Consider the following 17,389-nt stretch of genomic DNA (forward strand, 5'->3'; position numbering starts at 1 on the left):
GGAACCGATTCCTAACACACAAGTGGGAGACAGAGTTTGTGTATTATTCAGATCGAGGGGCATCAACCAAAGAGCAACCGTTGTCAGTCGGGGTATGTGTCGGGGGGATAGGGGGGGAGTGTTTAATTTATTTATTTATTTTAAGAAATTGTGTGATTTGTATCCCTTCGTGAGCCAATATAAACAGTGAGTTTGATCAATGCTTCTAGCAACAGAAAAGTGTAAAGTAGATCAAACTCTCTATTTTGTTACTTTTCTACTTTTGTTTGGTTTGAAACAAAAGGTTAGGGAGTGGTGGTCTGTAAAAGCTGCGAGTAAACGGTGACCTCTAACTCTCTGTATCCTTGTTTTAAGTAAACCGGAGGAAATGAAGAGCTCGGCATTGTCTGAAAATATCCCTCAGCAGCTAAAAATACAACTTGCAACACATGATATTTGGGGTCCCCAGAGGTTAATCATGTTTCTACGCAATAAATAAAATTGCTTTATGTAGTCTTCAAAACAACAACAAAACATTTCTTATTAAAAAAAAAAAAACAGACAAACCCGCCTTTGTATAACTAAGCATGGCATGATGCTCACTTACAGTATTTTTATGAAACAACATGTACTGCAATAATTTGACGTACAAAAAAGTAATGCGCTGGATGATGTCTTTATTCATTCGTCATTTTTAAAAGTATCACCAATAACTTTGTTGATTTCTTCCCTACTGGCGATTTAAAATGGTTTGACAATAGCGTTATTTTCCTTTCAGCAGCGAGGCGTAATTTTCCAAGTCTGAGAGGCTACATTGCCCAGAAGGGAAATGCAGGGCGAGCGGGTGACAAAGCCGGGTGGGACCAAAGTTACAGTGGCCGCAGTGTGTTTTGTAACAGGGAAGGAAACCTTCCGAGCTGTCCCACAGCCTGTTCCCCCAGCTCCAGTCCCCTGGTTGCTCAACGCTGTTTACTCCCGTAGAGCTCAACACTTGCGGGATCGGGCCCTAGCTTTTCTGGTTTGCCTCCCTACAAACCAGGAATCGCAAAGGAAACGTGAGATTTTGTGAAGGCTGCAAAACTTGGGCTATCAATCGCTTTCTTAGCCACAGGAATCGCTTCTTTAACGAAGCTTTTTCTAACAAATCAAAAGATCAGGAAGTTTGTGACCAGGATAAATATCCAGGGCTTCGCATGTCATCGAAAAAATAGTTTCCCCACTCTCTACATTCTGGAGACCAAGGCTCGATCTCCCGCGGATACTTGCGATATGGTTTGGGGGCACGATCCTGAGTGTCTAGCATAGACCTAGTTCCCGTTTTCGGTGTGGGTGGGGGAGGTTTGCGTGAGCAAAGGAGGAGAGGATCGGCCCCATTAGTTGGTGCAGAAAATGATACAATGAAGAGAAACTGCTACATGTGTCTAGCTTGTGTAAAAAGCAAACAAAAATAGAACGATGGGATTTGCGCTCTGGAAATCTTTATTTCCCGCTTTCATTCCAACCCCAGAGCAGAAACCAGAGATTTGTCTCTGAATAATTCGGTTGTTGTTTTTTTCCAGATCCTGGTTATTACACAAATATTGGCTCTCATTCTATCCTCACTGCAACTTTTAACAAAACTCATTTAGGGAAATAGAAGCAGGATCGGCCCCCAATTCATTAATCCCTTTTAAACATCAAGTTAAGGGGGGGGGGGATCAAAATATTTTTAAGTGCAAACCCCCACCCTCATTGGTCATTACCTGAAAATTAACCAAAGATAGAACTCAATAGCCACAATGAATACTACATTTAATAGTGATAGACAAATGATGGACAATTGATGCTTACTGCTTTTAAACAGATTATTTATTGTTTGTGTAGGGCCAGCTGAGTTGGGCACTTGAAGGAGATCCTAAAACTCTGACCACTACCATCACTCAAAATTTAACAAGATGTATTTTCCATGTCTCTGACACAGTGAATACAGACTTGAACTATTAAATTAATCTGCCCTTTCCCTGCCTCTGTTTTGTAACTGAGAGCAATTTTGGTTCTCTATGCTTTTTCAGAAAGCGCTCCTCTCCTCCTAAATGCCACCAGTGACAGAATGCATGCTGTAAAACATGGCAGTGTGCAGTTTGGCCCTTGTTTTTTGGCTCTATGTTTGAATTATTTTTATACCGACTCTTCTTAGCTCAGGTACTGACCCCCAAAGGAAATTAAAAACAAACAAACCCCATACATAAATAATTCTTCTCTGAAGTCTCCAGGTGGGGGCAGGGGAAAGAACCAGGGAGCAAAGTTAATCTGTTTCAGTGGCCTTTTAAAAGGGTGTATGTCTACTCACACAGAACCGATCACTGAGCCAGTATAACCTTTGGTCGTTCCAGGCAGATAGGAGTCATTTGGATATCCACTATGGCCATATTAAAAAGAGGTTCTGTTCTCTTCTCTCCGCTGCCATGAAAATTAAGCCCTCAATTACCACCACACAAACATATGAAGAAAAAACAAACCCAACAGACTGTCTTTGGTTGGGTGATACAAACATGAAAATGTATACACACACAGGCCTGGAAAGTTGTGAGAAAAGCAACTCCAGTTTCTGTAACTGCAGAATCTCAGGGCCAGGCACTTTCCCTCTTCCTTGCCCTCCCTGTCATGGATAAATGCAGCCTCCACTGTTATTTCTAAAAGAATTGCCAGAGCATACAAATTGGAGTGTATGTTTCCTATTTGGTTTGAATTTCTCCACTGCGCTGTACGGGCCCCATCCTGTTCCCATTAAAGAGAGTGGCCAAACTCCCAGGGAGTCCCAATAGTGCAAGATTAGGCCCTCACCAGAGACAGGCAATTGTTTTCCTCCTCCAAAGGGACAAAGGACGGAGCATGGCATAGCGACTGTGCTACAGTCCACACCTCCCTCAGTGCTTTTAAATGGTTAAAAGATCATTTGTGTAAGGGGGGACCAAAAGCAGCAGCCCCCATGAGGTAAATTAAAGGATAGTTTATCATAAGTGCGAAAAAAATCTCACTGATTTTGAAAAAGTTGTTGGAATCGATGGCTAGGGTAGCAGTGCTAGTTTATTCCACCCTCTCTCTTTATGCCTGTTTTTTTTTAAAAAAAAACCACAAAACAAAAACAAAGATCCAACAGTCATTTCCTGAAAAGCAGGAGTAGCCTGGCAGGCACAGAGAGATTGTTGGAGAGCGCACAGCCTCTATTAGTGAGAAACAACTGCTTCCACATTCTTGGTGAAGATAGTAGTAGAGCATGTGAAATAGCATAGGGAAAAAAGCAGGTGGTAATATTTAGGGCAAGTGCATATGTGAGGGGGAAGAAATGGGAGATGGGTGGGGGTGGTTTTCCCTTTTTTTCAGGAAGCAAGCAGGGATTTGATTCCAGTATTAAATGCCTTGAGGTGTAGTGACACTCCCTTTGTTATGCGGGTGCGTAGGGCTTTGGTCTGTTGCTTAGATAGCTCACAGGCCAAATTGTCTCTGCAGGCTTCAGGGGCAGCAGTTCTTCAGTCCACTTCATAGCAGGTCACTTTTCATCAGACTAATGAATGTGGTATGGTTAAAGAGTGGTTTATTGTCCCAGCAAAAGAGCCTCTCTTCTGATTTTGAAATAGTTGTTTGCGTCTAGGGCTAGGGTAGCAGCTCTAGTTTATTCCACCCTATTTATTCCTTAAAAAAAAATCCAACAGACACTTCCTGAAAAGCAGGGGCACCGGAGACAAAGGCCATCTTTATCATTAGATGAAAAATGTATGGTGCACACTGCCTTTGTGCAGGTGGACACAAGGATGTCCCACTCCTATCAAATATTCAGTAAGCAAACATGTTCAAAGCAAAGGTTGAAGTGGCTTAAAAACCAGGGAAAAATCAGCACCCCTTCTCCACTATATGAGAAATAATCCCCCAAAATAAAGTAATAAAGTCAATGGGAGCTGTAGCTCATAATTGTGACTTCAACATGGTTCGGTATAACAAATGCAATAGTTCCCTGAACTTTTTACTAAGCATACCCACCAACTCCATGGTCTTCTTTTGCAAGGCACCCAGAGTTCAAATTAAGGACGGGTGGGGGAGGCAGAGCAGGAGGGAAGGGACAAAACCATAAGCAAGTGTCCTCTTTCACCAGCGCTGCTGTCTTTTACTTGCCCTGCTGAGATGGTACTGACCACCTATAGCAGCACCCTCACCTGTGTCATCCTAATCCCAGCCCAGTGCTAGAAGACCCTGGGAAGTAAAGAGTAAGCCTGCCCCTCTCATCCTGCACTAACAGCTCCAGTTCATTGCAACCTGGAGTGTGGGGTTACAGCACTGCTCAGGTTTGGCCTCGCCACCCATCCCTCATGCCAGTGAGCCAAACCTGAGTGGTGCTGCAACCCCACATGCCCGGGTGCAATGCAGAGTGGGGAAACCAGGACAGAAACATCGCTGGGAGGGTTATGGGGCTGGTTCACTCTCCAGCCCCTTCCCGGCCTCCCTTCTGAACCATGCTTGCAACCTATCTACAACCTTCCCATGACCCATCCTTTGGGGGAAAACTGACAGACTAACTATCTATCTGATCAGTTTAATTGTTGCCTGAAGTGTTAAGGAATTTGTATATGTAACGAATACTTGTAACTGTCGACAGGTACAAATATCAGGGAGTGGGGTGGAGTCTTCGGTCATTTCTTGTGACAGGATGTCAAACATCAAATAGCAGTGGAAGAACTTTGAGTCTTCACTATTGCCCTCAGGGTTGCAATTCTTTTAGTGGCAAAAGAAAATATATATATATAATATAAAAAGATTATTCCCACTCTCCCCTTCACAACTCCAAGTCATCACAAACAACTGACAGAAGTTTTTTTGGGAGGCAGGGGGAATTAAGCACACATGAATCTCTCCCTATACAAAACTTATAAAATACTAGCTGGTAAGCAGAAATATTTGAAGTTAATGGAGTTATGACAATTACACACCAGCTGAGGATCTGCTTCTAGGAAGAATACAAATACACAAGTGTAACATACAGTAGGATGTGAAACCTTTTTTTTTTTTTTGGACTGGAATAACTGTCGGAGGAAGGATGACTTAAAAATTACGATCTGAGAAAGCCACTTACACTGCATACCTAAGACAACCAAGATTTGATGTATTGTATTGGTGCCATTATTTAACAAAATAAAATAATTAATGAAGTGTGAAATGACTCACAGTTGCTATCATTTCTAGACAAAAAATATTACAACTGCAAATCTGCATTAGGGCAGATTTAGTTTCTTGCATTCAGAACAGGAGAGGAAACAAAATACATAGGTCTGTTTAAGTATTGATTTTTTAATAGCTTGTTTCTCATATAGGGAACAAGGGGAAGTTTTATATTTTAGAAATACAGGTATCAGTTGAGTTTTTAAATAAAGCCTGATGCTTGCTACAGGTCATGTACATTGTTTGGCTTCAGTTTGTGTGTTTACTCATTAGGCAACACTTTCTGTAACAATTTATAAAGACAAATTTAAGTACAAGTACTGTTGTAGGTATTTTATATCTTCATGCTTATTGTAACACTCAGGACAAAGCAGAAAGTGTCAATCTGCGCCCAACTCCAAGTTCCAGACAAAGACTGCTGCATACTGTTACAGTGACACATTCAACCTGCTACATTTTATTTATCAAACCCACAAGAACAGATCTGGTGAAGTATCAGGAATTCTTTCCCTCTTATTCCGGAAAATCTTCAAATGTTTTGTCAACAATTACGATCTTTCATTTTAAAGTATTCACTATAGATGTTGTCATACCAATAGGAAAATGGAATTTTAGAACTGGACACTACAGTAGCTGAAGTTTCAGCAGAAGAGTTACATACAAAAGGGGATTTTATATATAGTTTTCAATCTGTGTTTTCATTTGTCAGAATAAAACCCGTATATAAATGGATAACATTCAGGACGCTGCACATGAACAACAGTTGCTTTGTGCCTAAAACAATGTATTTAAACAGAACTTCACTTTTTGCTTTCCATTACCTCGCAAGTGTGCTTGCCCTTCAATTTAAAAATAAATATATATAAGGTTTATTTTCCCTTTCCTAAATCTATCAGATCCAATATATATGGTGATGACCCAAAATCATACAACATACTATATAATGAGGCAAACTCAAGGGGATTAGCTACTGAAGTACTTTTCTGGGTTCAGTAAGCTAAACAAGCCAAAATAAGTCTCTGTCAGAATAAAACCAACATTTCATGAGAATAGCAATAGCCATTAAAAAGAAATATTAAAAACTGTGGGTTTTTTAACTGTCTGTGTAATCCTTGCATTAGAGGTAGGAAAAACAATAATTTTTTTGAAGTGAACTTAAAAAATACCACTGTATTTTTGAATTTAGGAAAGTGAACTGTCACTCTTACTGTAGTTATACAAGTGTACTAAAAAAATTTACTTAAACATATGAATTTAAGACTTTACTTTATTCAGCAAATTGGTTTATTTACACAATGGGGAATGCTGGTTGAATTTTGTCAATGTAATAAAAACAATCTAAGAGACAATACTGAACTCTCAATCTTTCTATATATTCATAGCAGAATTGACCGTTTCCTTACCTGTATCGGGAACATCAAGTGCAACAGTGGGACAGTATCATAGGACACTGATTTAACAATAAACCACAGAGGTCCAGTACTACTTTGGGAATTTACTGATGCATGTACTAACTTTTTTTGTTATTAAAAGTCAGCAAAACCAGCATGAAATTTGGTCTAATATCAGAGTATAACTCTGAGATCAGCGGGTCAGTAAAAACCTTATCAGATCATACAGAATTTATAAAGTGACCTGATCTGCTTCAAACCACTATTACAGAAACAAAATGGATGAGAACAGATTACTCTCTAAAAGGCAACAGTGATCTGATAAGGATTTAACTTAATGGAAGTTAAAAAAAAATATTAAGAATTGCAGAGCACAGCCCCTATTAGAACAAGCTAACTTTCCAGACTTCCCAAAAAAAAAAAAAAAAAGAAAAAAAAAAGAGAAAAGTGAAAAAAACCACTTCAACATGAAGCTACCATACAAAGTTTTTCTGTTTCATTTTTCTTTTTAAGAGTTCAGAGTTCCAATTTAATCCTGGCTCTTTAGTGAGAAGGACAGTTTTGGCCTAGACTTTCCCTTGCCCAGGATCATTTTTTGCTCTTCCTTTTGCTGACGTTGCCTCTCTTGTTCTAGTTTCATCCTCTCCTCATGAATCTTTCTTTGTTCTTCAACAATTTTCAATTGTTCTTCAGCCTGTATACAAAACCAGTAGAATTTAGAATACATAATATTTTGCAGCCCCCATAGTAGTGATTTCTTAATCTCTGTTTTACATCTATTCAGCAAACACAGGGCCCAATTCTGAAAATTCAGACACGTAACTACTCATGTTACAAGTTCCATTGGCTTCACAGAAGTAAAGTTTTGCACATGCATCAACATTTTAGGGATCAGGCTCTTAAATGCATATCAAAATCTCATACACCAATACAGTTCTTTCCATTTTCAACACACTTTACAAATACTATCTGTATATATTTATATGCATTAAAATTTTAAATATAAAATTGTTCCTGTTTTCATTATCGGGGAAATCAATTTATAAAAAGGAATATTCTCCACTACTTCTTGTTTGTGTTTGATAACTTAAAGGGGCACTATCAATATAGAGCAAAACACTGCCAAGTTTTCATCCGATTTCTTTCTCAACCTATTACAAATTACCATTTAGGCTCAAATAGTGCAAGCACTTATGCAGTAAGCTTAATGGAATGACTCCGGCATAAAGTGACTTGTGTCTATTTGCACTATCAGGACATAATTACTAAAGAAGGAAAGATTAGCGGAAGAACTTCTGTATTTTCAAGTTTTTATTTTGTTAATTTAATAGTATTTAGCATATAGTTAGTTTAAATAATTTCTTCTGTTTGTATAGTTGTTTTTCCATAAAGTGATAGGAATAAAAATGTGGTTGTAAAACCACAAAAACTGACCCCGTGAGATTTTAAAGCAGGTGTAAATCCAGAAACCAATTTTAACAAAGGCCTCATCTACACAAGAAAGCTGCCTTGGTTTAAAAACACATGTGATTTTAAACAATTTACTTAAACTGGTGCAAACCCCTTTGTGACCAAGCTTATTTTACATTATTTTAAACTGATCAACCAAAATAAACCACTCAAACCAAAATAACAGCATCCACACAGGGATGCAATGTTTCTGCACTGATTTAACTAAACTGTTTTAAAACCTATTGATTTACTTTAAACGAGTGCAACTATCATATACAGAAGTCAGAAGTGTATGTGCTGACAAAGTCTTCACCACCCACCGCACATTGGAATTTCGCTTGTGTCAAACATGTTTATACCTGTTCTGTTACACTAGGAACACTAGTCAAAGCCTGGTCAACAGTCAAAACCTGAAAGGATACATTGGGAGCTGGAAAGAGACTGTTTGCCGTCAATGGGAGCATTCACACTGACTTCAATGGGAGTAGGATTAGATGTTAAAAAAAAAATAATTTATCGAGCACATCAGGCAATAGGATTTGAACATGTCTACATTAATGTAAACTTCATTTCTACCTACCAGTTTAGCTTGTGCTTCTGCAATTTTTCGATTATTCTCTTCTAATATTCGCTCTAGTTCCTCACGTTTTGCACGCTCTTCCTCCTAAAGGGGAGGACAGGGTAAGATGTTAGAAAAGTAAAATACTCATTATGTGTCTTCACTAATCTTCCTCAGAATTCTTTTGTGAACTGACTTACGGGGCAGCTTTACAGCCACCTATTTTGTCTCAACAGTAAATTGTGCAGCCACTAATATTGGTCTCTAGTACTAAATTTAAATCATCCCTCCCAGTCCAAACAGCAACAAACTAAACCCTCCCTAATCATAGATTCCTGACAATTTATTACTAATATTTTAATACCACACAAATGAACAAGGACAACTACAAAAACTGGATAGTATTTACCAAATTAAAAAAGTAATATATAAAATATAAATAAAGTGAATAGTTTGTCTCACCAATTAAGTATACCTACGTATTCTTTACCTATACTCCTTTAATCAGCATTAAAAGTTGAATATTTACTGTCTTGTCCAGTGTCCTGCAGAGTGTGCTCCTCGGCTGCCATACGCGCCAGCTTCCTCTTTAAAATGATTTGTACTGTTAGCTTGGCAATACCTGCATCAGCAGCTCAACCATTTATAAAGAAACAACATACAAGGAAGGCTGAGCTGAGGAATGCAGATGTTTATGATAAGAAGGAACAAAAATATGTAAATCATTCCTAAGGCAAACAATTAATAAGAAAAATACATTTACTGTTAGTGAAAAATACAAATGGTAATCCATACTTCATGGAACTAAGGGCTTCTTTCGTGGGGAAAATGGACTTAACATTCAATATTTTGACAATTTTAAGACAGCTTAAACTGTCATCTACAGTTTGAACTGGAATTCAGGAGTCCAGGAAAGGCATGATGAGCAAATAGAGCCTTATAAATTGCTGTTTCCTTGGTGAATTTAATAAAACTTTGTTATGCAAAACATAAATATGAAGAGTGCGGGAAGGTTTTTGAGGTGCTTCAGTTCACATAATAAATATCCAAATTATTTTAGTATTTGGAAGATTTTAAATCAGCCAGAGGTTTGTGTCTGTGTAAAAAAAAAGTTAATATGAAACAAAAACAAGCATATGAAGAGAAAACTTCTTACGATGACTAGTAATCAGCTACTATCTAGCACGCTTTGCTCCAGGAATTGAAATATATTTTACATAGAAAAGCACTGATGAAACTACTCCGCATCAAACTTAATTTATGGTTTTTAAAAACCTTTTTGTGAATAATGCATCCATTTAGTTAACTGAAATCCACTATATACAAATTTCAGCAAACTTGAAAGTATCTAAAGTCAAAATGCATTTCTCTTAAAGTTGAACTTTGAATTGCACACATGTGAAATTCTGCATAACTTAAGTCTCAACAAAAGAGCTTTTATTTCAAAGATATTATATTGGCAGACAAACAGTTGATGTTTAGCCTGAAGGGGAAAGCATCATTATTAATGGCTTTCCCATTGTAAAATAATCAAGTTATTCATTTAGATCAACAAGTAAAAGTAGTACGGAGTGAGAGAGTTACTGGACACTCAGTGCTATTTAGCTGAATTTTCTTTAAGGGTTTAAAAGTTTGACTTTAAATTTTTGGATCCTGGAGTGATTAGTGCAGACAAGCATCAAAGCCTTAGTAGCAAATTACTGCCTCACAGAAAGACGTTTTTCAGCTTTTCCTCCAGCTGCTGATAAAACAAGTCACATGTTTAGCTTGACTTCAGACAAGGACAACCTGCTCCTTAATAAATTCTAGAGGGAAAAAAAGGAGTTAGTAGTTATTGAAAAATGGATATAATGATTTGGACATAAGTCCTTGGTGAAGACGGTGGCTGGGCTTATGTTCAAAGTACAGGAATTAGTCCAATGTATGCTCAAAGAGAATGTTTGTTTTAAAGGGAGAACAGTAAGAAAACCTAGTTAAAGACAGGTACTGCAGCTCAGTGCTGGACCCTGCTCTTTTCCTGACTGAAGGCAAAAAGCCTCTTACAGTCTAGGTAAATAAAATGAAACAAATGAAGGATACACTTTATAAATTTTAACCCTTTCCCCCCAAATAAGAAAGGATTGTGGATAAATCCTGCAGCCATGGCAAAAGTTTCAAACAATTCTCAAATATGTAGGTCAGTTCCATTAAAATTCAAGTATCCTTGTACAGGTTTTAGGAGAATAACTGTTTTAAGTATCAGTGAGCTCCTCTGAATAGGCTAGAAATTAAGTTTCGCAGCAATGCAAGTTTACACGAGAAGGGAATTAGATTTGCTGTATTCCATCTCTTTCTGAACCGAACAGGAGGCACAACCAGACACTGAAAGTTTTGCCATGGACTGTCTCTACTTTCCAAACGACCGAGCGTTACCTCTCTGGCTTTTTGTGCCGCAAGTTCAGCTTGTCGCTGTCGCTCGAGTTCTTCGAGCAACTGTTTTTCCATGATGCGCTTAGCCTCCTCCACCCTGCGGAGAACCTCTCGCTCAATCTCATCCTTCCGTTTCTCCAGCTCTTCCTCTACGCGCTTAGCCACAAGCTCTTCCACTCTTCGAGCTGTCTCTTCCTCTATGAGTTTCTCTTCAATTTCTTGTTGGCGTCTAGAAAAAGAGACATGAAAATAATAATTTAATTAGTTATTTCAATAATGAAATTTAAATAAATCTTTGAATTCACAGATTGACGTAGAAGATTATGGTTGGTATTATATATTTAAATGTTTTCCTTTATTCTTCGTTCACACACCACCCATAAAAAAAATTTGCTTTACATTTAGGAGAAAGTGACTACAAAAGCCATAGCAACATAGCATATTTAACACATCTTAAAATGTTACATTTAACAACAAAATAGCATTTTGAGTAGGTTGTGATACAGCAAATGGACTATTTTGACTCTGAATGTTACTTAGAACACAGTAATGTTGAAACATACCTATCAGCTAAAGTACCCATCCCCCTTTCAAAATTCAGAACATTTTAGGTTCTGTGTTACATGAAGTAATAAAACACTGCCCTAAGACCTCTACCTCAAAGGCACCAAACTGGTCTCTAACTAAAATAGAAAGCAGAGACAATAAAATTTGTAATTTGAATATTCCTAACGAAAGCTCCAGGTGTTGTCGTAATCTAGATCGCCAATAATTTACCTTATCACATATCAAATATTGCAGATCTACTTAATTTTTTTATGATGGTATTGAGTGTCAGGCATAATTGTACAAGAGCAAAGAATATCAATTTGGAGTCCAAAATAAAGCATAGCTTTTGTGTTCTGCATTTTTATAAAGGATTTTTTTTTTCTAAAGAGTGGGTTTTTTTTGTTTGTTTTTTAGTAAGATGCTAATTTTTTTTTTAAAAGCTAACACCAAATATGATAGGATGCAAAATGTTATATTCACTTAACTTTAACCCCCCTCAAATTTTTCACTCAACAGTAAAATATTGGGTTAGATCCTATAAACGCTTAATACCTGCTGTAGTGCTTGCTACCATGAAGATGAAAAAGCTCCTCATGATAGCAAACACTATGCACAGTACTGAGCATTTGCAGGATCGGGCCCGTACGTGAATTAAATATTCAAATAGTAACAGGATGTTCATTTTATAAAAAATAATATCCTACAGCTATTTCTTAAATGGTATTCACTTTTCAGGATTACTGTTCTGTATTATTTTTTACATTCACACTGGACTTTTGTTTGAATTGAAATGTAAACACACTAGTGAAATACTGACTACAATATGTTTAAAAGAGATACATCTTAATTTGTCAGTTAGGACCAATAATCTATGGTTTACAATATAAGACCTAAACTAGAACAATTTCCGGTCACTTTCTTGTTAAAGTAAGAGTTTCAGACGTTATTCACCCAATTATAAGTATATTTTTAATATGGACACATTTTCAATTATTCACACATTTTCAGAAAAATGATATAATTTGACAGATTTTGGATTTCCTAATGGGGATTTTACAAAATAGTAAGACAACACAGATCCTAAAGGGAATGGATTGACTGCCTAAACAACATATTTGAAACACCTAGGGTCTCCTTTAACCCATAGATCTAACCCCCCATAGAGTAAATTTAGTCTTTCATTCTGCTGATGTAGATGTGGTCTCTTTCTGATGAAACCTTAAACCAAAGTTCTCTGCTTTAAGTGGATATAAGATATTCCATGGCCCATTTTCTCACCCCACTGTTGTACAGTGTATTTGTCACCCACTGAACTTTCATTCCAGAAATAACTACAAGGTTCTTGTAGGCATATTTGCTAAAGTGTTTTCAAAACCTTCAGAATAAGGATAGAATCTAAAACAATATTATATTACTCAGTAGGTTGTAATTGTGCTGTAAAATCTGCTTCAAGTTAAGCCTTGGTATATATCAGGTACCGATCTATACAAATCTGTATTTATTGTTGCCCTCTTAATCAAATATTTGAACATGAGAAGTTAAATCCATATGAAAAGAATTATTTTTGAATTAAAGCAAATATTTCAGGCAAATGAACACATGTGCACTGCTCACTTTAAAAAATAATGTAAGTAAATTATATTGTTCTCAAATTAGCATTGCACTGTGCAGCTCTCACCTACTTCTACTCCTGGAAAAAAAATTCAGGATTCATAAAATTAGGAGCAGCACTTGCATATCTTTCCATACTTACGGACAATTATTACATTACACGCACACCAAAAGTTAGTGTTCCAGGAAATGTGATCAAAAACTACACTAAAAAAGCTGTGTTAAAAAAACATGACTACACGGGAATTTATTCTCAAAAGTTTTAAGTTCTGTATTAGACCACCATCCTAACATCTACATTTGAAGGTTTAACTCTACAAGTCAATGCTGTAGATTCTCAATAAATGCAGGATCAGGCTTAAATATGGTAGTGTAGTTTCTATAAGAAGGTATTTTCTGTAACACATGTATACAAGACTTCCTATACAGAGGCAAAATTAGCATCTTCCTCTAACATGCAACACTTTCATAAACACCAGAAAGTCAAAGCATGTTTGTGTCAGATTTTTCAGGATAAGTTATGAGATGCATATAGAGTATGGTAGGAGTTTTATGAGAGCTGCAAGAAGGAAAGTGCTTATGATTCAGTGGCTTTGCTACATAAAAGTTTTCATATTAATTTATTTGTAGACCTTGAAATTAAGCGTCACTGCAAAGAACAGAAAACAGGGTAAAGCACAGAGGTCTCTTACATCTCAGGACAGACATTCTGTAGAGATTCAGAAGACAGACATCTACATACATTGAAAATAGCTATCATTAGGCAATTTGGTAAGTGACATATAAGCCAGTATGAAATATGAAGTAATTGATTCAACTAGTGGAGCACAAAAATTTAAATTTAATATAGTCTGCCACATTAACAAAGCCAAATGGAATACTATACCCTCTTCCCCCCGCAAAAACCCCTTAACTCCCTCCCCTCAAAAAACATACCCTACCAAAAACATGGAAGTTCTTACTTTTTTTTTTTTAATTATTTTTTTTAAGTTCACAACACCTAAATAACCTGGACAACTAAAGACTCTTGTTTACCTCTTAAATAGTATTTTGACAAACAGCAGAATTTTGTTTGCCTAACAAACTCCTGTGAGAGAAAGACTGCACTTTACTGCACTGTTGCTACTTCGATCAAATCCCATATTGCCCACCTAGATCATAAGTCACAAGTATTCCACCATTGTTCATAATAAGCTGCTTTGTGTAGTACAACAAAGTTGTTCTAGAAAAACACTAAAGGGCAGGTAAGAATGCCAAAACATTTTTTTCTTAATGAGCTCCGGCCTACTATTCAGGTAAACAGAACTAGATTTGTTGCAAATCAAAGTTTTAATGGCAACATAATGATCAACTGCTTAGGTATTTGATATAAAGATCTTAAACCTTTCGTTTTCCTTCAGTACTAGAACAGTTTCTTCCCTCTCCTAAAGAGCCATTTTTGGTTTGATAAGAGAACAGGCCTTTGTTATAAAAAGTAGATGTCCAATTATTTTAAAATTGCAAATATTTCACAAGTCACATATACGTTCTCAAATAAAATATTTAAGTGTTTGCCTTAGAGCTCATTTAAAGTGTTACCTGTGAATGAAAAATAATCTGGAACAAAAACATTAAGATTCCAAATTGAGAAGGGACTGAATGTTTAAAAATAAACAAACAGAGCCTGAATCTCTTCTCACTCTTCACTAAAGGCTAGAGTAACTTCACTGATTCCAATAGAATTAATCCTGATTGGCCCAGGTCTAAAAGGAGAATCAGAGCTGAGTGTCTCTAAGACAAATTATTTTGAAATGTTTCAAATGAGTGTTCTGTAACCCTACAATATTTGATTATATCGCTATCAAACTGCAATTAGCATAGGTCAAGAGGAATCTCAACAGCAGAATACTTTACAATAGAAATAAAAGAAGCAATATGTAGAAATTAGAATTTCTAACATATGCATAATTTGTAATTATTTCATTCATTATTATATAGCTAGAACAAAGCCAAAAGAAAATGAGTTGGTGTAAAATTAATCAGACTGGTTGTCATTATTTGAGTCTACCTAAACATCCACTTACAAAGTGAATCAGACAACATTTTTTGTTTTCCCAAGTCAATATTTTTGCATCACAGGTTCATATATCAAGGTGCCAGGTTTATTGGACATTCAAAAATAAGGATGGATTTACGACAACTTGTTACAAGGAGTTTTGTTGTTGTCTGTGATGAAGTAAGACATCACAAGGGAGAATAAAAATATTTCTAATAACTTAAATAAGGCTGCAAGGTGAACTATTCGGGAACCTAATTCCAAATCCATAATAGAATGAAAGGAATGCCTCTTGGCTTCATGAAATATAACAAGAGCTACCCACACGAACATGCTAGTTTTGTTCAACGGGGCGAGCGGTTCACGATAGGACTCCTCTCTGATTCAGCGCTAATGCAGAGACCCCGAGTTAGTATACTTTTTGAGTGCATTCTTTTTACAAGGCACAACACAGCCTTCGGGCCAACTAGGAGAGCCTCAGCCTAAAGAATAAGCTGCATGCTTGCAGAAAAGGGGAGGGACAAAAGTCTGGCACTGGGCGCTGCACCCACAGCCCCAGAGGCGGCGAGGCCTCGGACAGAGGAGGAGACCGTACCAAAGCATGTTAGAAGAGGAAGCGAGATGGATGGGCAAGGAGGGAAGCAGCGGCTCCGGGCTGGGTGTTTTCTACCCGGGAGGATGGGGGGGCGGGGGAAGGAGGGGCAGGGCGAGATTCCCCCTGGACCGAAGCGAGAGGAGGGAGCCGCTGCGAGCCGGGCTCGGAGAGACGAGGCCCCAGGCGGGACTCCCCGAGGCGGACACTCACATTTTCCGCTGCCGCTCGAACTCCGCTTTTTTCTCCTCCTCCTCCCGCTTCTGCTTCTCGTCCAGGCTGCTGCGCTTGCTCACCGTGCGCCCGAAGATGTCGATGCGGTCCGGGGGGGACGAGGCGCGCTCCCGCTCGCGCTCCCGGCGGGACGAGGGGGCCGTGTTGGAGCGGGAGCGGGAGCGGGACTCGCGGCGCCGGTTCCGCTTGGTCTCCCGGGACTTGGAGCGCTTGCGCGCCCGCTCCTTCTCCCGGGAGCGGGACCGCGAGCGGCTCCGGTTCTTCTTGGTGTGCTTGGAGCTTTTGGTGTGCTTGGAGCGGGACGAGCTCCGGCTGCGGGACCGACCCATAGCGGAGCCCCCCGGCCGCGGCCGCCCCGCCCGAGCCTGGACGCTAGCGGCACCTGAGAGAGGCGCGAGGGGACGCGCGCATCAGCCTGGCTGGGCCTCTCCCCCGCCTGGCTCACTGAGGAGAAGGAGCAGGCCCCGGAGGCGGCAGCGAATCCGGACGGAGACAAGATGGCGGCCCCAACCCAGCGGTGACTCGGCTCCTTGCCGCCCCACAATGCACCGCGCGCGCACCCTCGGTTCCCCCTTTTTGTCTGCCGGAGATACCCGAAGGCGCTCGGAGAGGTTCGGGCTGAGTCGGGGTGAGCTCGGGAAGGGGTGGGACGAGGTAGAGCCCCTGCGCATGTGCACAGCCTGCCCTGGTGCCATTGGGTGGAGGCGGCGCCTGGGCCCGGTTTGCCCCGCCCCCCTGTGGCCGGGTTTTCCGCGGCGCTGAGCCGTGAGGGGCCCAGAGTCCTGATGGGGGGAGGGCGGCAGCGGCTGGGGACAGTCTCAGGGGCGGGGCAGTGGCTAGAAGTGTGACTAGCACGTGCCAGGGGTGCCCCGCTGCGTCCAGTTCCCTCCGCGCTTCCCCCCTGACTGGCGCGGGGCTGAATCGGGGCCTCGATCCTGCCCTTGAATCCCGGGCCCCAGGCCGCCTCTGCACAGCCCCACCGACCTCCGTGGGGCCCCGGGGTGGGAGGGGTCTGCCGTCTTGCGTCTGATTACAAGAATGGAGCCACAATTTGGCATTGTGTATGCTTGCCGCGACACCGGGTTCAGCGGCACCCGTTGCTGACCCCTTAGGCAGGGCTGGCTTAACTTTTTGTGGGCCCGGTGCCAAACATATTGGTGGGCCCCCATGGGGCAAGGTGCGGGGGGGCGGGATGGTCAGCCTCCAGAGTGAAGGGGCAAATGAGGGGGCAAATGAGGCACAGTGCGGTGGGAGCGGCCCCTCTCTGCGCAGCCCAGCCTGAGGGCACTGCTTACCAACCTGCAGCTGCCAGACGCACACTGGCCTGCCCAGCACTGTGCTGCCAGCAGGCCCCTTCCCCTTGAGGGTGGTCCTGCCCCACACTTATG

General features: G+C 40.0%; 1 protein-coding gene across 3 annotated transcripts; it reads right to left on the reverse strand.

The window, feature by feature from the left end:
- Positions 1-5,282: 5,282 nt before the first annotated feature.
- ARGLU1 (arginine and glutamate rich 1) lies at positions 5,283-16,621 on the reverse strand. 3 transcript variants are annotated; one of them, XM_037896630.2, is made up of 4 exons: positions 15,981-16,578; positions 10,984-11,209; positions 8,593-8,676; positions 5,283-7,254 (listed from the first exon to the last, which is right to left on the reverse strand). In XM_037896630.2, the coding sequence occupies exons 1-4, from the start codon at positions 16,328-16,330 to the stop codon at positions 7,090-7,092; spliced, it is 825 nt and encodes a 274-aa protein (XP_037752558.1). In that variant the 5' UTR covers positions 16,331-16,578; the 3' UTR covers positions 5,283-7,089. The 3 variants fall into 3 exon arrangements, 2 of the variants coding, with proteins under 2 accessions (XP_037752558.1, XP_043391270.1); XR_006287374.1 differs by lacking the exon at positions 5,283-7,254 and having other exon boundaries at positions 8,607-8,676; positions 9,101-11,209; positions 15,981-16,621; XM_043535335.1 differs by lacking the exon at positions 5,283-7,254 and having other exon boundaries at positions 8,607-9,158; positions 15,981-16,550.
- Positions 16,622-17,389: the final 768 nt, after the last annotated feature.

This window comes from Chelonia mydas, chromosome 1 (assembly GCF_015237465.2).
Source record: "Chelonia mydas isolate rCheMyd1 chromosome 1, rCheMyd1.pri.v2, whole genome shotgun sequence".
NCBI lineage: Eukaryota > Metazoa > Chordata > Testudines > Cheloniidae > Chelonia > Chelonia mydas.